General features: G+C 56.1%; 4 protein-coding genes across 4 annotated transcripts; 1 reads left to right on the top strand and 3 right to left on the bottom strand.

Annotated features, from left to right (window-relative positions):
* Positions 1-1,946: 1,946 nt before the first annotated feature.
* WHR41_07190 (uncharacterized protein) lies at positions 1,947-4,749 on the bottom strand (the record flags this gene model as incomplete). The annotated part of the gene is made up of 5 exons (XM_069375795.1): positions 1,947-3,666; positions 3,722-4,154; positions 4,226-4,266; positions 4,327-4,447; positions 4,713-4,749. 5 exons carry the CDS (start codon positions 4,747-4,749, stop codon positions 1,947-1,949), a joined length of 2,352 nt encoding a protein of 783 aa, XP_069226983.1.
* Positions 4,750-9,322: 4,573 nt separating this feature from the next.
* Positions 9,323-10,291, bottom strand: WHR41_07189 (uncharacterized protein; the record flags this gene model as incomplete). The annotated part of the gene is made up of 1 exon (XM_069375794.1): positions 9,323-10,291. The coding sequence occupies one exon, from the start codon at positions 10,289-10,291 to the stop codon at positions 9,323-9,325; it is 969 nt and encodes a 322-aa protein (XP_069226886.1).
* A 2,093-nt stretch (positions 10,292-12,384) lies between these two features.
* WHR41_07188 (uncharacterized protein) lies at positions 12,385-14,990 on the top strand (the record flags this gene model as incomplete). The annotated part of the gene is made up of 2 exons (XM_069375793.1): positions 12,385-13,309; positions 13,360-14,990. 2 exons carry the CDS (start codon positions 12,385-12,387, stop codon positions 14,988-14,990), a joined length of 2,556 nt encoding a protein of 851 aa, XP_069226883.1.
* Positions 14,991-16,080: 1,090 nt separating this feature from the next.
* Positions 16,081-18,278, bottom strand: WHR41_07187 (uncharacterized protein; the record flags this gene model as incomplete). The annotated part of the gene is made up of 2 exons (XM_069375792.1): positions 16,081-17,798; positions 17,864-18,278. The coding sequence occupies 2 exons, from the start codon at positions 18,276-18,278 to the stop codon at positions 16,081-16,083; spliced, it is 2,133 nt and encodes a 710-aa protein (XP_069226885.1).
* Positions 18,279-23,015: the final 4,737 nt, after the last annotated feature.

The raw sequence follows: 23,015 nt of genomic DNA, 5'->3' as shown, positions 1-23,015 counted from the left end.
GGATCATCCGCAAAAGGTTCCTGGTCGCTTTCGTCCTGCAGATCCTCTTCATCGGTCTCGAACTCAGCAGCCCACAGACCATCACCCCATTCATCCAGATCGTCTTCGTCTTCATCGGCAGCAACAGCGTCGGCAGGTTCGTCAACGTAGTCTTCGTCGTCTTGAGCAGCTAGTTTGGCGCGCTTCGACGGCCTCCGCTCATGTTCGTCTGCGCGCATCTCGGAGAGAGTGTTCGCTTTTTTGGCGGAGGCACTGCCCTTTGGCGTTGTAGTCGCTGCCGTCTGCGGTCCTCCCAACGTGTGGACGCCAGTCGCTTTCGGTGTCTTCGCCTTCTTTGTGTTCTTGCTTTCGGGGCCTTTGAGGCCATGGACTCCGGTTTTCGGCGCCATGGTGCAGATGGGTCTCAGTAGTTGATGTTAGTGGCTTTGTGCGTGAGCTTGGTCCTTGCAGAACGGTTGGTTCGGTTGTCGGTGGTGGAAGAGTGTAGTCAACAGCGAAAGGTAAAATGTAGTCGTGGGGGAGGGATCAAGGAGCCGCGTGCAACACTCATGTGAAAGCTTGTGAGCGATCACATGTGTTACTTTCACTCATGAAGCGTCACTGGTCCGCCTCCACCTCACTTGCTGAACATCACTTGTCCGCCTCACTTGCTAACATCACTGTTCTACCTCACTTACTGAGCATCACTTCTCCGCCTCACTTGCTGAGCATCACTTCTCCACCTCACTTGCTGAGCATCACTTCTCCGCCTCACTTGCTGAGCATCACTTCTCCGCCTCATTTGCTGAATATCACTTCTCCGCCTCACTTGCTGAGCATCACTTCTCCGCCTCACTTGCTGAGCATCACTTCTCCGCCTCACTCAGCAAACGCCACTGATCTTCACTCAGGCAAGGAATAACGAAGCAGCTAGACCTCAATTCACCCTCAGATCAGTCCTCGAAGCCGTCAAGCCACTGTAGGTAGCCCCTTGACGCTTCGCATTTGAAATTCAACAGCTCCAACGACAATTGATTGATCTCACGTAAACTACTCATAGCGAAGCAAAGCCACCGAACCCCACCAACGCCCGTATGCAACACTCAAAACTCTCATCCGACAACACGATCGAACAGAAAATAGAACAGAGGTGGAAGGAGAAAGATGCCACCACAAGTGCTGGCCAGCTTTGATATTAAAGATGTCTGTTCTGGCATGCTCGCGAAAAATCCGTCGAAACTCGCTTCCTCATCCCGTCCCAAAAACACTTCCTCGTTCGCTCGCTCGCTTTTCCATTGACCTTGCCCTGCATCCAGACTCTTATCATAGCAGTTGGCCTTGTTTTTGTCTCGCTCAGAGAGGGGCGCGGCGCTCAGCCCGGGTGGGGTTCGGGTATGTACTCAAGAGAAAGAAAGAAAAAGGAACAAAAGACGATTCGGTCCGTGAGGGCTCTCTGCGCCACCTGCAGGCCAAGGGACAGGAAACAAAAGGAGAAAGGAAAGGTGTGCGCCGTTTGGTCCGTTTGCCAAATATGTCTATGGGTAGATGGTGATCATGTGGGTTTTAATGCGTCCAGCTCTCCTCGTGCGTCTGGGATCAGACTCCCGGCTGTCTCTCGAGAGCCGGCTGGTGCGCCTATCGGGTAATTATGATGGGCGATTCTGGTCGTGCTTTCGGCTGTAAAAGGTGTGAGCTGATCGTACGGTGCGTAGCGATACATGCAATTAGTAGCGTTGGTCGGTAGAATCGATGTGTGGCATGTCGCATGCTTCCCGTAGTGACTGTGGTCAACTCGTCTTTGCGCGCATGGCCGGCCTCGAGTATCCAGAAGAGCAAGGCGCTGTTTTTTCTTCCAGGCAGCTGCGCTGCTCAAACGCCATGGAAAGCCGTGAGGACGTCTCAATGAATGAAAGGTGTGTCGGCGGGTTTCTTGAGAGAATGAAGGGTTGCGTGGCTGGGTGTCAGCTTTACCGGACGCCGATGGGAGGGCGCGGGCCTAGGCTGCTGCTGGAACTGTGGGCAGAAGGGTCGGAGTCGAGAGGCGCAGAGCGGTTACTTTCACCACTCCCCGCGCTAGCGCTCGCAGAACCGGTCAGACTGCGTACTTGTGGGCCGCTTTTGGGTGGGTAAAGGTGGCTCACCCCGACTTGTTGTTCAACGTTTTGCGGCGCAACTGCGTTGCCGTGTCCAGGAGGGTGGCGGGGCACCGGTTGCCTCATTCCCGGAGGCGAAGGGCGGCCGTTGGGGGGCATCATGCCGTTAGGAGGCATCATACCGTTGGGACCGTAGCCACCAGGAGGCGACGGGCGTAGGCTCTGAGTGCGACCATTGGCTTGGAAAGGGTTGCCAGGAGAGTGGCTACCCCGACGGCTCATTGGAGGGCCAGGAAATGCACCGGGTGGGCCTGGAGGACCCGGTGGGCCACCACGAGAAAGTTCGTTCAGCCTTTCTGCCGTGAGGGAGTTCGTGCGAGATTCGACGCCTAGGTTGTGGCGGTCAACATTGCCGTACCTGTCCGAGGAGTAGCCCATCAAGGGGTTGCTCATCAGCTCTTCTCGCAAGTTTGGCATGTCGTTCATGATAGAGTTGCTGACGCGGTTTTTCATACCAGGGCGCTTGAAAGGGCCTCGACTTTGACGCATGCCAGGAGCGCCGGCCATTTCAGGGTTCGCTCGGAGCTGGCTGGCGCTGGGAGCCTTTCGTGTCCGCCTCGAGGTCACACTCATCATGTCCACAGTGTCTGGGTCGATTGGTGGACCTGCGTGAGCTGCCATCGGGTCGAAGAAGTCCTCGCCATCCTCGTCGTCATCGTCGAATCCTGCATGGGACATGGGCGGGGGAGGCATCCGCGGGCCTGGACCCGGACCTCTGCGGCGCATGTTGTACTCCTGCTCCCTCAAAGCCAGCTCTTTCTGGCGAAGAGCCAATTCTCGTTCTCTCAGAGCGATGTCTGGTCCTGGAGACCCTGTCATGTCATAACCACCATCTGCAACTTGGCCCTCGGGCATATTATCGTAGAGCATGAGATGGCTGAATTCTCCCAAGTCGTCTCCCTCAAAGGAACCCCGACGCTGCATTTGCTGCGGAGGACCTCTGGGACCATATCCATTGCCGTTCATCCGCGGAGGAAAGCCACCCATGGACGGACCCCGACGGTTAGGCGGAGGTCCTCCTTGAGCGGAAGGTGCTCTGCTGCCAGGTCCCGGGCGCATACCATTTCGCATAGGGCCTGGGACAGGTCCAGCAAGGCCTCTAGGAGGCGGGGCGCCAGGGCCTGCGGGCATGCGAGGAGGGGCTTGAGGATTCGGCGAAGCTGCAGCCTGCTGTGGTCGGTTCTGGTTGACGATGTTGGCGTTGTGGAGCATCGAATACAGAGTCTCGATGCGCGGAACTGATACACCAGCTTCTTGAGCCAACTTGATCGGTGATCCGAGGTAAGTCTCAACTTCCATTGGCCTGCGGGCGATGTAGTCCTGGTACATGGCGCTCTGTGTTTCGGTGGGTGCAATCATTTGTTCCATGGTAGCCTCCTTGAAACCAGGTTTGAAGCTGCAGCCTTGAGCAGCAGCCAGATTGAGGAGTTCATCCATGACTCCCGTAATCATCGAACGTACGCCGACTTTCTCAAGAAGCTCGGCGTGAGAGGGTGTTTCAAAAATAACGCTTGCGGGGTGGAAAGAAATAGGACTGTTCACGTATGTTAGTGGGCATCCAAAATTTCCATCAGTATTTGCAGACTTACCCTATCATGCGCTCATACTGGTGCTGTCGGATGTTCGGAGACACGTCACAGTCGACGGCGCCGGATTTGAGTGTCATGGCCAGTGCCTCGGCCATGTCGTGCTGAATAGATGCGGGAATAGAAGAATTCTTGTTCGCAGCGCCAACCCAAAGTTCCGTGGGACCTGTGTGTTCAAACTCGCTCGCTCCAAGCTGTGTAATCTCCGCTCCTGATACTAATGAGAGAACAACGTTGGTGGGAAAGCGCTGCTCGAGATACGACTCGACGCCGAGGCTGTGTGTAGTGTTGACGAGAATGCATGTGTGCTGGGGCGCAACGACCGACTCAATGACGGAGGCTAGATCGTAGACGTCTGGGAGCGCCTTGACGCAAAGCACGACGTAGTCGTATGAAGCGCGCGACAACGACGCCGCTTCTTCGGGTGTGCGGACGACTGTTGGACGGTATCTCGTCAGTTTTCTGTCTCTCAATGGTCGCGTCAGGGGTGTGGCGGGCGGGGCGTACCATGTCTGGGCTTGAAGCGCTCGTTTCCGAATGTGCTCGACCTGGAGGGATTATTGTTGTCAGCGGCGACGAAGCGGTCGGCGGGGAGTTGTCGGACTCACTTGAACGAGATGCCGTACTGCGACACGGCGTCGAAGCCGCTCTTCCAGACGAGGGTCACGTCGCAGGCGTTGGTCGCGGAGAGGCGCCAGGAGAGAAAGGCAGAGACAGCATTGCCGCCGACTGCGCACACCTTCTGTGTCAGCTGACCGTCATCCATGGCTGGTGGTATGGAGGAGGGAGTGGCATGTGTGGAAGGCAACGGCACGAAGGCCTCACCAGCCCGGGCGAAGCTTTGGGCTGGCACAGGTGTGGGATATTTGGACGCGCTAGAAAAGTGGAGATCCGACGCATCGAGCGTGGCGGACCGTTGAAGGCAAAGGGCAGCAGGCAGGAGTGCGCGGACATGCGGCCGGCAGGCGGGCGGTAGCGCGAGGCCGTTACTGACCTGAGAGAATGCGAAGCCGGGGCGTTGACGGCGCCATTGTCCGTTCTGTGACGAGGCAGAGGGCGGCGCAGCGGGCGGGCTACGGGCTACGGGCTGCGGGCTGAGGAGCGAGCGGTAGCGGTGGGTCGAGGCGCTGTGTGAGCGTGAAACAGCGCTGCGGCGACGGCGACCGGGCGCGGGCGTGTGCGTGCGCGGGCGTCGAGATGGTGTTGGAGGATGGATGCAGGCGGCCGCGTCACGCCGTCCAAGGGAGGTGGTGCAGAGGGCCGGGGCGGCGCGGAGTCGGCGGGCGGTGGTGGGCGGGCGGAAACGAGCGTGCGGGCTGCGAACAATACCCGGAGACAAACAGACGGCGGCGGTGGTGATGGCACTGGGGGGAGGATGGGAGAGGAGGAGGGTGGGAGGGGAGAGGTGATGTTGGTGTGCCTGCGCCGTTCGAGAAGCAGCTCAGGCAGCTCAGCGTAGTAGGCGCAGGCCGGCCCTCGCGTACGCCGGGAGGGAAGGCAGATCACCCAACGCCAGCGACACCTGCAAATGGGGGCCGCGGCAGGGGTCTTCGCCGGCGAAGCAGCAGCAGCAGCAGCAGCACGTACATAATCGACGCATACAGCAACGGCGGACGGCGTGCACTGCAGCGCGCCAGGCGCGACTCCTGCGCTGCCTGCCCATGGTGCATGCGGCCGGGCAGCGGGAATGCATACGGGCTTCAGCTATACAAGATACACAGGTGGACGCCGCTCCGCATGTGCCATCTGGCTCCCCGTGCTAGCCGGCGAACGTGGCAGTGGCGCGGAGACACGCGACGACGAGATGCTGGATGCCTGTCAACCAGCCCTGGGCCGAGCCCGCAACCTGGCCGGCGCGAATGCGGCGGGCGACGGCAAGTACCTGTGCCTGTACCTGGTTGCTCGGTGGTCGGCGTGCTGATGCCCACCGGTCGCGCCACTGGGGCACGCCGAGGGGACTAGAAAGTGAATTACCAATGCCTGCTTCGAGCACCGCACTCGTCCCGCCCGTTGCTATTGCTGCTGCTGTAGGTGCTGCTGTAAGTGCTGCTCCGCTGCTGCTGCCGCTGCTGCCGCTGCTGTTGCACCACGACGCCGATGACGAAGAGACCATTGCGTGCCGTCGATGGCGACGACGATCACGGACGCCTCGCGAGTCTCAAAGCGCCTGCAGCCGCTGCAAGGCCTCACAGGCTCACAGCCACGCTGCCACGCTCCCACGCTCCCACGCTGCACTTTAAGCATCAACGCTTAGCTCAACGTTGAATCTGTGTGAGCGGCGCCGGCAGCTCCACCCACCCGCCGCCTGCCGATCGCGTCGCCGAACTGCACCTCCAGAGCACTACGCCCACCCTCCTCCGGATCAGCATTGCTTGGCCTCGGCCGGTGGTTCGACATCCCGCCATGCGTGTATGTCGCCGCCTGCCGCGTCCGCCAGCTCTGCCAGCCCGCCTGCCTGCCATCGAGCGCCGCGCGTTCCATACATGACGCCCACCACCGGCAAATGCGAGGTGGCTGCATAAGCGATGATAGCAGCTCCGCGCGGACAGACAGACAGGGAGTCCGGCGCATGCGTGATAGGCGCGGTGCAGCTGTGCTCACAATTTCGCATCCGTTGCGATAGCAGGAGGATTGCACCACTGCTGCCGCCTTTAGGCCCGAAATATCAAACACGTCCGAGCGACGCCTTTTCTGGGCCTCGCCACGCCTGCAGAGAATTTCGGTCTGAGCTCGCTCGGCCAACGGGACGTCAGGCCAGCCGCTCGAATCTTGGTTTGACTTCGCGCCATCTTGACATCGGAGAGAAAAACTACAGGTAGGTTTGTCGAAATAATGCACAAAACCAAACCCCGAGACGGGATTGCCCATCTCCCGCCATTGGAATTGCCCTTTGGCTTCGTTCTCGCATCTATCAATCGCGAGCTTTACGGACCTTGCGCCGCGATCGAAGATTTGGCCCGCGCCCCTGAGACCAGCGCGCATGGCGCTGAGTTAAGACCATGCCATGGCATCCTTCCGTCATCGCGCACTGGCGCGACCTGGGTGTCAAGCCATTCTTGAATCTCCTTACCGTATCTGTCGTATTGCAGTGGTGAATGTTCGCCGATTCCAAACTTCTTCGCTCATAGCCAATCAGATACTTCCGTGGAGGACTCACTCAACAGGCTGCTCTCAATCTCTCTGACTCCAATCCCCAGTATCAGACTTCGTCTGCTTCACAGGCCAACGCGACAGCTTTGATGGCCAACATACAGTCTCGTGCACAGTATGCACACCTCCGCCAAGTCCAACCGTTCGATCCGCAATCCAGTGCCGTCTTTACATACAGCACAACTCGGACTGCCTCGCGAACCGCCTCGCACCGCAAGTCGGACCTTGCATTAGCGTAGGAGGACCGACGCCGCACCGCAGACGCCTAGCGAGGCCGGCGTGTGGCGCACTGGCGCCTCCCAAGATCTATGAATAAACTCCCATCCTCGTGCAGGATCACTTTTCGTGCCGTTCATGCTGTTGTTGCTATTGATCTCTGCCATGTACTACTACTGTCGTGAGGCGGTCAATAGATAAGAACAATGCTGCTGCGCTAGTCATGGCGCATGTTGTGTTCACGATAAGGCGCGACCGTTGATGAATGCACGAGATAACATGCGGCACGGGCGGTGAGATGTTCGTGATTCGGAAGCCGGCGGACTTGTGGGAAATGCAACAATCCTGGGACGCAGAAAATCACATGCGAACGTGATCTCTCGATGGCAAGGCCCGACTCTGGTGATAAAGCGGGATAGGTAGCTGCGCATCGACTGGATTTTGTTCGTCAAAGAGGCTGATTTGAGCATAACTCGACCGGACTCCGCTAGCTCCATCTTGTCGGATCAACGATAGTAAAGCTACATACATATGCATCGCCCTTGGTTTTATGCTTCCCAAAGACACAGCTGGAACTAGGCTATACTTTCCCCCAGACGGACGCCTTGCCCAAACAATACTCCCTTTATTTTCTTTCAGGCTGGCTGCGGCACGCGCTCCAATCTAATTTAATCTCCAAGCCGCCCGCCCAAGGCTGTCAAGCCTGTCACTCGCAGATCCCCAGATATCGGTAATGAGGGTTGCTTACAATGCACCACTGTGAGCGCGCGATGGCCTCTCGCTGGCAGCCCTCGGCCCTCTCCCTTTCCTCGAGACGCTCTGAGCGTCGAATGCACCTTCATGACCTCGTAACCTGGTTTCCACCAACGCTCGTGAAGTCACGATGCTGTCAGTCGACACGAACGCGACTGGGGTGAAAGGTTCCCCTGGAGAACTACTGTAGTAGTGTACGAGCACGCGGTGCCCTGATCATGTCGCGTCTGAGCGACACGTGCCCCGGGCGGCCGGGCAGACCACCTCACCTCACTTTGACGACATGACGCGCGCGCACGCGTCGAGGCCTGCGCTTTGGGGAGCGTTTGCTGCCAACGATCGAGTGCCGTTGCCGCGTCCGCGTCCGCGCCGTTGCGTGACGGACGGGTCGATCTGTCTTCAGTAATCTCCACTGCGTTGGCGATGGCGATTGCTGTACTTGCAGTACGCGGCGAGGGGTGATGTGTGTCATAGTATGGAGACGTGACCTGCAGTCATCTTCACATGGTGATATGGTGGTCGATCTTCGACAGGTTAATCAATCACGTAGATCATTAATGCTGTAGGTAGTGGTTGGTTCGCGACGGGCAAAGTGGCATTTGGAAAAAATATTATATTTTTGCAAGCCGTGGATGTCGTCACACCACTCCATCCCGCGTGGCACAATTGGCTAGCGCGTGAGACTTTTACGATTGTCGTGATCTCAAGGTTGAGAGTTCGAGCCTCTCCGTGGGAGTTTATCTTTTGCGAATTTCTTTTTGCATCCTACATCAAGCTAAGAACTACTTCAAGACCATTGAAATCTTCTTTTGTCGGTTCGATATCGACTGACATGGAAGTCACCGGGTAGTCTTGGCCTCACGCGGGCACGGGATTCTTTGGTCAACATGTAAATCATGCAACATGTGCGACCAGTCCCCTTATCACGAGAATAATGGACTAGGTATCACTACTCCGCTCTCCATTATACTGACCACTACACAGATATTCCATTATGAGTAGTGATGTTTCACATGACTACAGAGTTGCTATGGATGTCCATATTTCCCCATTCATCGACGCACCATCACTTCCTTTAACCTGCAACAACCATAATTGCCACGGAGAGCCTTTATGAGACATCAAGTGCTCCTCTTGTCCGTACTTCTGATTTTGACATGAAGACGCGTCATGGATCGGGCCCAGCAAGAGCACCCTACCTTTTTGAGACTCCTTGCTAATCATTTGACCGTAAGGCGCCCAGCATGCTCATATTGTCCGATGCGGAGTATCCAGCGTAATTCTGTCGCAGTGAGGAAGTATCATGCAGCATGTATCCGAAACCCTCGACGTCGAAAGATGATCGATTCGTCCCTGCCGTGCTAATAGCATGTGTCTCCCCAGCGAATGCCTTCTTTCTTGACATTTTGCAGAGGACCGATTGTTGATCTTGCATACATGTGCGTCCCGAATGCAGAGATCCGCGAAGCAAATATCCTTGTAGCTCTATATCACGACAGGTCCTTGAAGATTCGATTCTGCTTTTAATGGCTCTGGCGTGATGAGTCCCATCGCATAAGCCCAGTCATTTCTTCCACTCTGCGAGATGAGCTCACGCGCCAGCTCGCTGCGATTCTTGTACGCTTTGCGCTCTCCATCGAGTCGCAACACTCTCCGCTTCATAGACAAGAAATCAGTGAATCGGTTGATCATGCCGAGCATGATAGCGCTTGCAACCAGCAAAAGAGCGACGACGTATTGACCATCTCGTGTCGCATTTGCGACGAGAATCGGGGCGACGTAGGCCAGCAGTGTGGAACAACCCATCATGCACTCGTCTGTAAATCCTGGCTCATGAAGCCAGCGTCCAGACGCCACCGTCTTCAAATCATTGGTATAGCCTCGAATGCGGACCCATCGATCGTAGCTGAGTAGCACTAAGAGATCTCCGGTCTGACCAGGTTCGCTTGAGCCGTGCCATGCAATTCGTGATCGACGTCTAATAACAACAGTATTGATGAGTCGGACCACAGCAAGTAAGCACAGATACAATAGAGCTGTCCAATCACTCAGAGAAACCAAATAGGCCATCGTAGTCACGGACAAGGCTGCAGGAAAGGCGCTCGTGTATGACAAGGCGGAGGCCGTGTCGTCTTGCTTTGAGACAAATACTGTTGTCAATTGACCAGTCCGGCCTATCCTTTGGAGGAAGTGTACCGTTGCTGGGTTCTCGACGCGGAAGACATAGCCTGTTGTCATCGCAGCGCATGCTGGATACTCGCCGTTGCTCAGGCTTTCTGCCTTGTGCTGTCGGTGCAAGCCCGGGCAAAGAATGAGCGTGTCGATCCAGGATGACGAGTCGGTGAAGACTGTCCGCAGCGCGACCGCATCTGTATCCGCCAGAGCTAGAAGTCCCACTAGGTTAAGGGAGACGTTGTGGTGGGCAGCGCTGATCCCTGCTATGTCAAGGTACATTTTGAGCCTCTTGAAACGGGAGAACCAAAGGCTTGCGATGCGCTTGTAGCGAGCTCGGAGTTGAATCTTGAGATCGTATCTAACACGAAGTAATCGCAAATCTTGCTTCCAGTTGGCTTGGAGGGGTAATGATTAAGCTGCAGCTCAAAATAGCTTGCGACAAAGCATCTCTACCAAGCTACACTTATGGTCATTTCACGAAACTTGTCAAAATCTCAACAAGACGCACCAGTGACTTGACGGATGTTACGTAGCTTCGTGGACCCTGGAAAGTTGAATACATAATTTTTGTTCTTTGATGCTGCTACCATCAGCTTCCGCTTGCAAAAGGGGATACGTACATTGAGAAAGAGCAGCGAGTTTCTAAGACGGAGAACGACGGCTCCAGTGAAATCGATCCTCCAACGACACCTAAACGTTGGAAAGATCCACAATCATCCACTCGATAGACTGTAGTCATGATTGCAGTCGGAAAACAGCCACCGCTTATCTGGTAACTTGTGGTCTGCCAACTAATAAGTTCCCTCGCGGAGAGTCAACTCTCTATCGTCGAGATTGGCGCACCCAATCGAGGACAATTTCCGCGACCCAAGTCTGCACATCCGCCTGTCTAAGTAAGCCATCTGAGGTCCGGCCCGGCCGAAAGTTGTGCCCTGCATCGGCGTGTCGTCCGTCTTTACGCCAGACGTGAAGACACGCTGCGTGCAAGCCATGATTCGAATACGGCAGACCAGTGATATTTGCAGGACTTTGTCGCATTTCCTGACTTATTCATGAATAGACTATCGTGTGGAGCACGCTGCTACTTGGTGACAGATCACTCGTCGCTTGCCAAACTACTATCGAGGTGCTTCGGGCAGTCGGCATTGCGGTCCAGCCGCCAGAGTGTGCGGTGGCCAGTGTTGAGAGGTCGCATAATCATGTCGTGCACGACGAATTAGAACGGCTAAGTAACAGTGGAGAAGCGGAGTCGCTGCAGTGATCTGCTATGGACTTGGTGATGGCTGCAGTTTCGATGCACAAGCAGAAGTTGGCGTCCAGTGAGAAGAGTGCTGTTCGCGCCGGCTGTGCCAAGGATTGCTTGATTGGCTCACGTTTGTTCGCGCAGGCTCGCTCGTGGCTTCACTTCGCAACCGCGTCAAACTCTCTGATTCGTGCGGATGCCATCTAGCGGAATGTGTGCTGTCGACGCTGCTACTCAACGTTGCAATCGCTTGTCATTCGGCATTCACGACTCAGAGAAGTGGTTCGGTGGTCTTCAAGCGACTAGTCGCCGGCGCTTGTCACGAGATGTGGCTACAGTCTTGTCTCCCTGACATTTCCTGGGCTTCGCTCCATCATTGATCCGGAAGTCTGTGGCATGGCTCTCTCTCTGGTGAATCTCACATCCGTAAATCTGAAGGAAGTGGTAGCACTTCAAATTCGATTCAGATTAGGGAGAGGCCTCGTAGAGGTTGATGTTAGTGATCCCCGGTATAATGAGATATATTGCCGTACTCCCATTTCTCCTAGACCACTCGGTGATAAACCCTGTCACGGCGTCTCGCAGCCGCGGTCCCACGCAGTAGAGCCAATGCCGGCTAATGTTTGGTCTCGTGGCGCCCTTGACCATGTGCACATATTGCTCGGGCTGCATCTCCAAGCTAGCCAAGCAGACATGTCGACAGGTGGGTCTTTGGTTCGTGACAGGGTCCGGGACTAGATGCATTTGGGCCCTTGCATGTAGCCGATGGTTGCTCCGCACCTTCTTAGGGCCCTTCATATGCCTCGTCGGTCTCACACTCGCTTCTCGTCCATTTTCGTGCGCCGACATGCCCTAAAGTCCAAGAAACATCTTTATGCACGTCGCAACGATCGTTGCAATCAGCATACGAACAAAAAAGCGCCGTCTTGTAACACGAGCAAAACAAATCTGTCGCGGTAAACCGACTCGATCACAGAAAGCGCCAAACGTATGATCTGTGAAACCGCAAAGCCGCAGGTGTTTCAAGAGACCCCGTCGCCGATCGGTCGCCTTTAGGCGGCCAGAGATCCGAAGCAACAGTTGGGATACACATATTCAAAGCCGCAGCGAGGAGGTGGTCGCTTGGAACATGCCAGCGCTCGCTGACTTGTTGGCGAATCGCGCCGGTGTGGCTTTGGAGTCACTCGAGGGCGTCGCTACTATCGAGAAGCGCGATACGAACGATATGATCCCAACCATCGAGAGACGAATCGACATACCATACAACGAAAGCAGTGACCCTGGGTTGATCGAAGCCAATACTGTGGATCCATGGACGGACTCTGGGAAATACGCCTTGGGATGGATATACTTCTGCGCCATACTACTGGTGATAACGATACTGTTTCGATTATACCATTTGTGGACGGACAAGATCAGGACAGCGCTTCACAAGGAAGAGATGTTGAATGACGCCAGCACTGCTTCACCGGACACCGACTATGAGATGTCTGCGCTCAGCACGGACAAGTCTACGACAAAGTTCTTCCCGCGACATGGTGCGCTTCCAGAACCGCCTCAGGCGCAATCGTCAGCTTCTTCGAGTCACACAGTGAACAGCGCGATCGCCTTCTGTCGCTTTGTGACATACTACCCATTGCCCAGTATTCGATTGAGGAAGGGTTGGCGACCGATCGTTCTGCCTCCACTGGGCATCCTTTTTATCATTGCAGCTGCCCTTTCTTTCACGATACTATACTGCTTCGTACCACAACCACTATACTGGCAAAGCATCCGTTTCGGCTCTCCGCCTCTTGCGATCCGCTCCGGAATGATCGCAGTCGCAATGATGCCCTTGATCGTTGCTTTGAGCATGAAAGCGAACTTCATCGCAATGTTAACCGGTATCGGACACGAGCGGCTCAATGTCCTCCATCGATGGCTTGCATATCTTTGCTTGTTGTTGAGCTTGATCCACACGGTGCCCTTTTATGTTCAGCCCGTCTGGGAACATGGAGGCTTAGACGTTTTCCAGTCATACTTCGTGGGCACCGGTAGGGTCATTTATGGAACTGGTAAGTGTGAAGCGCTTGGCACAAACGAATGTGTTGACTGATATCTGTAGGCATTGCTGCACTCGTTCCTTTGATCGTTCTTTGCATTCACTCACTTCCTCCTATCCGACGTCGGTTTTACGAGATCTTTGTTATTGCGCACGTTCCGATCTCGATCATATTTCTGGGAATGCTATTTTGGCATTGCAGCAACTATCTCACCTCTTGGGCTTACCTGTGGTCCACTGTCGCCATATGGTTATCTTCTTACGTGGTACGCTTACTATACCTGAACTGGACGAATCCCTGGCGCATGTCCTTCCTGGTGGGTGAAGAAGCAGCCGTTACTGTACTGCCTGAGGACGCTGTCAAAGTGACGATTCCAACGCAAATGAAGTGGAAGCCGGGACAGTACGTCTATCTCCGCATGCCTGGTGTTTCGATCTTTGAGAACCATCCCTTCACGATTGCTTCACTCTGCAGTGACGATTTTCCCTCCGGCTACGGTGAAGAGTATAGGGATATGGTTCTGGTGTTCAGGCCCTTCGGGGGTTTCACGAAGAAAGTCTTGGAGAATGCACTCGATCATGGTCCTTGGCACACATACCGTGCCTTTATAGATGGTCCGTACGGTGGCATGCGACGGAGCATGGACTCTTTCGACCATGTGGTCCTTATTGCAGGAGGTAGCGGAATTACCGCTTTGGTCTCACAGCTTCTGGATCTTATCAAGCGCATGCGAGACTCGAAGGCAGTCACAAAGACTGTCCACGTCATCTGGGCATTGAAGCGACCTGACACTATGGAGTGGTTCAAAGAAGAGCTCCGCATCTGTAGAGAGTATGCGCCGCCCGACACAGTCCACTGCCAATTTTACATCACCACGGCAAAGAGACAATCCATGACTGGGAAGATCGTCAGCGCTCAAACGCCCACCAGACCAGTCAGCATGGTCTTCCACGACAAGGTCAACGACATGTTCCAAAACATCGCTAGCAACCGCTACTCGTTCGCCTCGTCAAACCGACACTCCGCTCTCATCCGAGACGAAGCCGCAGGCGACCCCGAACGAGAGAAGGAGCTTAGAGTAGAGAAAGAAGACCGCCTCCGACCACTCCCCGAAGCCCACCTCAAATCTTCACGAGCACACCTTTCGCCCTCCCCCAACCGCAACTCCTCCCGCGACCACTCCCCAACACCCTCCAGCCTCCCGTCAACTGAAACCCCCCACCTCCCACCCCACCCAACCCTACACGAAAAGCGCCGCTCCCAAGCCCTCAGCCTCGACATCTCCACCGCCCAAAACACCGCCCTCAACGCGCTCAACGGCGTCTCATCCCCTGCCGCCGCCGCCGCCACAACCTACACGGAGCCCGGCGACCCCCAAAACCCCGACTTCGGCTTCCCATCCACCCCCACAGAGTTCCAGAAGAACCTCATGCGCTTCGCTTTCATGCCCGCGACGCTGCGCAAGCCCGCCACCTCCGGCTGGAGCACCGAATGGGGCCGCCCGGACATACCCTTCATGCTGCGCGAGCTCAGCCGCGAGTGGACGGGCCCGCGCGCGGCGGTGTTCGTCTGCGGGCCGCCGGGCATGAGGACGGATGTTGCGCGCGCGGTGCGGAACTTGCAGAGGGAGGTTTGGAGCAAGGAGTCTGGCAGGGAGGAGGTGTTTTTGCACGCGGAGAATTATGCATTGTGATGTGGGGTGGAGGGCGCGGAGATCGCGAGAGGGTTTCGTTTGTATATGCCCGTTTCATTTACAAAAGGCTCAGAAGAGGGTGGATGGATGGTGTAAAGGGTAATTTGCAGCCGATTGGAAGAGCGCGGTCGGTCGGATTTCATTATTTACTCATTTCTAAGATACCCTACCTACAACGTTCCTTTAGCAGCGAAGCAACGAACTTGACACAATCTTACCTTGTTCAGTTACCTGTCTTATGTGAAATTCCCATCCGCGATCGCCGTTCATAGCTAGGACCTCTCTTTCATCAAGAATGGTCGATCGATCGAACGTGACGCGCCAGACCTCCCGAAAATCACGTGATATCACTTCACGCAGCTCTCACCACCATCTCCACGCTCGCTATCTCAAGAGCTGCTGGTATGAGCACAAGAGAAAAGATTTCGAGGCCGAAACCCATATTTGACTCGAGAGCTGTGTGGCCTGCAAATATCTATGTCCATCGTGAGCGGCCTAGAGCAGACTGGCTTCTTCACATGGCCCCGTGCTGACCGTGTAGCTCTCACTGACATCTTCACTTCAACTCAACTCGGGCGCCGCTGAGGTGCATTCAGGTCAGCTAAAAAAAAAAAGAAGAGAGTCCGTAGTCACAATGAAGAAAAAACACACGTAACGACAGGCGAGAGACACAAAGTTGAAAGTCAAAAAAGCAAAGTTCATTTCAGGTAGATGAATGAACCCATCCCCCTCCCAAACCACTAAGAAAGCCCCCATAAGCTAGTAGAAGATAGATAGTCGGTCAAGAAGAAAAGTTGAGCTGCTTGCTTTTTCTCTTTTTTCCTTCGCTTCCTCCTGGGAACGCCGTGCTTGCGCCTTGTGAACTCCGTTGTGAAAGAATACAGATGAGAAAAAAAAAAGAACGCCGTATTACCCCGAATTTCCCAGATGCGACGTCGTCACATGAACACGTACACTTTCGGATAGCGCGCCCCGGGCGGCTCGGCGAGGGGAGGGAGGGCGGTGTATGATATTGCCCTCCCCTCCCCTCCGTTTGATTTGCTTCAGACCATTCATTATGCTTCCTCTGGTCTGTTGTGGTTATTGTACCTCACGCGCGCGACCACAGCGGCTGCGGGCCCGCAAACCCCAGCCTAGCGGAGGAGTCGCAGCACGTACGCTTCTTGCCCTCATTCTTCTGGACGGGCAGGCGCAGCGGCTGCGGCTCCTTGCACTGGTAGAGGTCGCGGCGGAGCATGGCGGCCGCCTGCGCCGCGGCAGGGCTGGGCGACCGCATGTCCTCGTCGCTGTCGTTGGAGACGAGGTCGAGCATCTGCACGTCCTCGTCGTCCTGCTCCTCCTGCAGCTGGAAGCGGACTTCGTCGTAGAGCTCGTTGCGGCGCGTGCCGCGGGTGGCGCGGTGGCGCTTGCGGCTCTTCTCTGCCGCGGCGGGCGCGGAGGTGGGTTGTTGCTGCTGGTGGTGGTGGTGGTGGTGCTGGCTGTGGTGTTTGGAGTGGCGGTGGGGGGCGTGCATCTTGCGCTGGCTGATGGAGAAGTCGGGCGGGCTGAGGTCGGCGACTTCCTCGTCTTCGCTGATGACGATGGATTGGTTCGCATTGCCTTTTGCTTCCTTGTCGTCCTCCTCCATGACGTCTGCGCTGGACAGTGGCATGCGCGCGCTTCGTGTGGTCGCCAAGCGAGCCAAGTTGGCCCGGGGCGGCGCCACGCACGAAGCGGCAGACGACACTGTCGTGACAGACGAAATGGACGAGGCACGAGAGGAGCGAGTCTGGTCGCTGATCATTGACTCGGGGCTGGAGCGAGATGACAGCGTGCTGCTGGCAGAAGGCCTGCGAGAGTGATATCTCTCAAGGCTGTTGCCAGCAAACTCGTCGCTGACGCACCGGTTGAAACCGGCGCGTTGAGCCATAGCCATGGCAGAGCACATGGAAGGACGGCGAGTGCCGCAAGCACTCACAGCAGGAGTGCCTGAAGGCATGGATGTGACGGATGGTGTCAACTGCGGTGTAGGCAGAGGACCCATGCGAGCCAGCGCCGGCGTAGGTGGCGCAATGTTGGGTCGCGGCTCCAGGAATCGCGGCGGAAAGATTGTCGCAGGAGTGGGAGTGGTCTCCTGCGAATTGCTCTCCACGTTCATAGCGCTGACCGGCGACACGCCCCGGGATGGCTGCGTAAGAGAGGACATCGGCATTTCTGCACGAGCAGCAGTCTCGATGACTGACTTTGCCATGCGCTCAGGAAGAGGCACGTTGTCAAGCTCGGGAGTGAGCATAGGCACAAGCTTTTTCCAGCACATCTCCTCAACGGCAATGCCCTGAGCACCAGGAGCCGGCGGCGGCATAGTCTGATACTTGATGACAATGTCAGTCCAGCAGTCGAATAAGGGCTTGGCGACGTGAAGCTTCCAGTCGATCTTGGCCAAGAACGTGCGTTCGTTGGCGTTGATCTCTTTGACTGGAAGACCGGACATCTTACTCCAAGCTTTTGCGGAGTAGTTGCGATCCTGCAGATACTTCGAGGCCAAAATGAGGGCCGCGAGGAACATCCTGCGGCCGCACATGAGTGCGCGGTTTGCGGAACAATCACCTGTCTGTTCCATGGTGAAGTCACGGTTGGGCACCCAATGCTTAATCAGGATCAAGTAGTAAAGTGCGACTTGCAGTGTCGAGTAGCTAGTCCGAGACCGCCTAAGCGTCTCTTCAATGTAAGTGCGCAGCGGCAATACGCTGCGCCCACTGCTGCCCTCAATGGCACTACTAGGCACCATGGACAGCGGCCAAATGACCTCAACCATTTGGGTTGCAGAGTCTTTAGGAAAAGGAAAGTCTTAGCTTAGGATCTTGGTCAAATGCGGTAAATGGAAACCTGCTTACCAACGAGGTTGTCAACAAAGTTGATCTTGCGATCGGCCTGACGCACAAGAGGCGGAGGCCTCTGGTGTCTAGCCAGGGAAGATCGCCTCGGATGCTGTCGCTGAAGCGGCGGCACCGAAGTCACGTCAGCATACGAGAGCTGCTGCTGACGTGCGTGTGACAACTGTGACTCGAGTGCTTGTTTTTGCTGCAGCTGTGCCGCAGCACAGTAGCGCTCTCGTGCATCTTCCTGACTGCTCCTGAAGTCGTCGGAGACGGAGCTTGCGGTGGAGCTCTGAGCTGAGGCGGCGTCAGAGAAGATTGATGTTTGTGAAGACGAAGCAGAAGATGCGATCGAATGCTCGTACGGTCCAATCCTTTGGGAGTCCAAAAGGTTGGGACCTTCGGCAACCTGATCGACCTTAGGCAAGCTCATGCTGGGTCTTTGTGTGCGGGTAGAGTTGTCCAATAGATAATGTCCGTTCGAGTTGACCGATTACTCCGAGACGCCTTCCAATGCTGAAAGACGTTTAAGCTTGCGAAAACCCGTCAAACATAAGCAAATATGTCGGCAGGCAATACAAGCTCAAGGAATATGCAGTGCTCTGAAGCTTGCGGTGACGGTGTTTCGAAGAAACTCAAACAATGCCGATGGTCGACGGTTCAATTCTCTTCGATCCTTCCAGTCGAGCACGCTCTCAAATGTTTCAAGTATGTGATAACTCTTGCTTTCGTATAGTGTATTTGTTTTCAGTACAGCCCGATCGAGAAGGTTGTTCCTCGAGAAGCTGTGATCGAAAAGCGGAGCAGATTTACCACATGGCGCCTTCGACGGCGAGGGCGGAAGACTTGAACATGTTGAGACGGCTGACTGGAAGTTTGGGAATAAAGGCAGGGATCATGTCTCGACGTGTAGGTGCGCAATAGAGAGGGTGGTCGTTGATCGAGTCGATCCGAGGGCGGTGAGTGGAGAGCTGGAGCCGTTCGCGAGTCGTCAATCGGAGATGGAGGGGTATTAAAGGGAAGCAAGTAGGAGATGCGTTCGTGCCGTCGAAAGGAGTGACAGGGCTGGTATTAGGCGACGATCCAGCGATGCTCACCAGAACACAGGTCGGGTGGGTCCTCGCAGCTGGCGGGGAGGAGCGGAGGGGTCGTAATTATAAGAAACGAAGAGAAGGAGTGGAGAGGGTGGTGCTGGCGTAGGCAATGAAGTCGCGCCGGGCGTATGACGAACAAAGAGGCGTTGTCGGCGCGGATGAGTCGAGTGGCGAGTGATGACTGGGGCCCTCGGGGGTCAAAGAGCCAGGCAGAAGGCTGCGGCGGCAAACTGCCTGGGGTCCGCGGATAGGCGCGCGCTCGTCAGGCGGAGCAGTGGCGGCGTTGGCGGTGCGCGGGTGGGTGGACGGTGGTGGTGGTGTCTAGAGGGCGCAGGGACGCGCGAGGGAGGAGTTGTTCATGTGTGTTTGGCGGGCGTCGAGTCGAAGAGCTTCGGACTGGGTGACGCTGGACTGGCGACGGCGGGCGAGGCTGGAGGGTAAGCGGAGGGCTGCGCTTTCACCCTCCCCAGCCCGGCAGCGGCGTGACTAACACCGCTGGAGCTCGCACGGACGATGACTGCCTGCGCGGTGGCGACATGCCACGCCACTGCGCTACCGCGCCCGTCCACGCCATCCTCCCCATGACACGGCGAGCGACTGCTTTTGCCGCCGCCCGCGCCATACACACAGATGCCTCGCCGCCTCTGTGTCGCCATCGTGCGCTCATCGCTGTGTGCGCCTTGTCGCTGTGTACTACTGGACGCTGCCGACACGAGCATGGTGCCCTTCACGCACACAGCTACCACGAGTACCTTCATCGCCGCCACGTCCAGGCCCGCTCTATAGGCGCAGTAAACTCTTGCGCAGTAAACTCTGAGTTGGGTCGCCACGCTATACTAGACTCCGGCGCACCGTTGTCACTCATGCCTCTTCACGTCTCCTGCCTGCCATCCTCGAGTCCCGCCACGCCCTGTGCCATGACGCCGCCCTCTTCACTCGCGAGCGGCACAGGCTGCCTGCCCATCAACGATGGAAACCCTTGACGTACTGCCCCAACCCCTCTTCACCACCGCCACTACCCCCTCCCATCCGAGCCAGCACAACAGAAGGCTAAGGACCCTTTCCGCCAAGCGCCGTCTGCAGCTTCGCCGAAAGTTGTGCAGCCGCCAATTGGCCCTCCGCCCGTCCTACACCACTCAGCCATCCTTCCAGCCCGCCACTCGCAGGCGTCGGCATTTGGCCCAGCCAGACATGTCAACAACCGCAGACAGCCTTGCAGAACCACATACGTTTACACCATGTCAGTACCTCACAGCCTACATACATACATACATAAAGTACAAGCATGTAGTCATCCGCGAACCCTTCGCAAACACTCACCACCTCCTGCGCACCACCCCCAACGCCGCCGCGAATGATTCACACACAACCCTCAAGCCACCCTAGCCCTGCGCTGCCTAGCTCAGCCCGACCCCATCCGAAGGCCGACCGGCGGCCCACGGCCCCGGCCGGCAAACGCAGCCTCCAGATTCGCTGCGCCCGCCGCCACGCCTGTAAGTGCCAGGTAGGTAGCGACAGCAGCGCCAGATCCCACTGGCCGCTCGCGCCGGGGCGCGCAGGACCGCAGCCGCCGATGGCCGTCCCGCTCTCCGTTTTGTGCAAGCGTGCACACGACGCGGGCTTTGTGTCTCTCGCCTGCGCATGAACGAGCGTCCGGGCGCGGCTTCTTTCGGGGCTCGCGCTGCTTCGGGCTTGGGCTCTGGAAGGGAGGCGTGGAAGAGTCTGTGAGCCTTCCAGGCAGGCTGGCCTTGCCTTGCCTTGTCTTGTCTTGCTTTGCCCGGATGAATTTTACCTAGTTGCTCAGCCCGCGCTGTTGCTTGCGTGCGACGGGGCTGAGATCACATGAGAGCGCACGGAGCGCTGGTCCCGTGATGGGGGCGAGGTATACAGTCATAGCAATTCTGGCCACCGGACCTCGCGAAAAGAGCGGTATGGGCTGCAACACAGTAGTAGCGACATGGCGCCGTCGGTCCTAAGCGTCGGGCACGCCAGCAGAGCAGATGCGCGTCGCTGCCTGTACCGGCGTGAGAAACATGATTTTTTTCCTTCCCATAGTCTCCACTCCCCCTCTCGCGATGAGGCTCACGTGTGTGGCAGCGAGAGGCCTATCAGAGGTTGCGCGGGTGTCATCACGACGTTGGAGTTGAGGGCTGCGGCTGCTGCCTGCTGGTGGCGAGCGACGGCGGGGTTGTGCGATCGAAAGAAATTCAGCGATAGTGATGGTCATGAGGATTTGGCCGATACGGTTGTGATCGTTCCGCGCGATGACTGCTCCGCGAGTGTGATGCGGCGCGGTGCGATCGCGAATCGCAACAGACTCGCGACGGTGCTCGCGTTGGAGTTCAGCCCTCGAGTCTCGTCGGATCGATGGGAACTTGCCGTCTCAGGTGCTACACGCCCGTAAGGTATCATCGTGCCCCATGTTTGAAATCAAATGAGACCCCTTGAGATGCAAAGTCGTAAGATACCGGATCTCTCGCATGTCCAACGTGAGTTGAACAGATATTTCGTCCAGAGAGGAGGGAAACCATAGCTTGTAGCAAGCGGAAAGACTCGTCACCTCTTGATCGCTATACCCGCATCGCATCAGAAATGAACAGCTGAGGAAAAGATCAATAGATCCACCGCAACAGCATTCTCATGGAATACGACCCATCACTTATTTGACAATTGAGGTCCATGAGGTATCACTAGGTACCTAGTATAGGTCGTTGTTTCCGAAATTCTCTGGTCTCCGACGGAAAGGGATCTTATATGGTACTACCCTCTTCTATCGACCATCGAGACTGAATTTAACGCGGAGAGTCTTGTAGATCAATCACACGATAACACGTCGTAATCATCGAAAGTCTACAAACTTTCAGATACGTGATAGACCGAACATGGAACAATAAACTTATCACGTGCCACGGCGTGTCCAATTCACTGACAGCGCCCGCAGCTAGCTCCGGGCTTGTCCGAGCCAATCGATGCTCAACATCGAGCTTCAAGAGTTTCATCTCTCACGCATGAGACTTGACGGCAAGATTCATAGTTGAGGGGAGCTCTACGCGTCCGTAGTCGACCCTGGAGAGCACCTCGAACGAATTTTCCAGCGATGACCTGCGTAAGTGAATCTCGCAGCCCGCAGCTAGCGGCGGTTGTATCCAAGCCAATCAAATTCTCGCTCGGGCCCCTTGTTCACAAAGCACTCTATTGCTCATCCGAGTACTTGAGATCTATTAGAATTTCTTGTAAGCTCAATCCCCTACCTGAGATACCTCTTTTACCCAGAAGGAAAAAGATCTCACAGGGTAGTACCTTGTACTATCACCCATCGAGACCGATTTTCTGCCCGCCGAGTAGTATATGTACTCTGTGAGAACGCGTCGCAATCTTCAAAAGCCTACACACTTTCGGATGGGCGATAGCTGTAGCTTTCTCAGAGGCACAAGAGTCTCTAGATGGCTCCAAAGCTGATGGCATATGCATTTGGAGCGTTCAATATAGGGAGAGCTTCCAAACATTCCCAATGTATACGTGACTGAGAAAACAGCCCGTAGCTAGCGCCGGCCGTTCCCGATCCAATCAGCGTTCAGCCGAGCTCGCCAATCACAGAGCACTGCAGCTCTCCAGGCTCTCAGAGGCGCAAGGATTGCTCGATCGCTCAAAGCTGATGGTACCTCCGCGCATAATGGTTTTCATGGAGAGGACAGCTCAACGTGTAAGTGACTGAAATGCAGCCCGGAGCTAGCGCCGGATGCAGCCGAGCCAATCAACGCTCGGCGCTCAGGAAGAGTTCACAAGCCAGGCATGGCCTCCAAGTCACTCAACAGTGCCATCTCGCCGGCACTTGTGCAAGTACCATCAGTCGTGTAGCAAATCCACCTGCTGCTGCCAATGAGAAAGGGGCCGTTGTTGGGAGTACCAAACTGTAGGGTCTCATCGACGGTTCCGCTCATACCATCTAGCATAACGTCGAATTGCTTCTTGCTACCATTGAGATCAGCATTGCTCTTGATGCATCGAATAGTGTCATCCCTTTGACGTATTTCTGTAGACTGCCCGATTTCTGAGATCTTGTTCGTCAACGAGTC

Source organism: Cladosporium halotolerans (genome assembly GCF_011745625.1).
Source record: "Cladosporium halotolerans strain TM138-S3 chromosome Unknown Sca31, whole genome shotgun sequence".
Taxonomy (NCBI): Eukaryota; Fungi; Ascomycota; class Dothideomycetes; order Cladosporiales; family Cladosporiaceae; genus Cladosporium; species Cladosporium halotolerans.
This window is presented reverse-complemented; position numbering and strand designations above follow the sequence as displayed.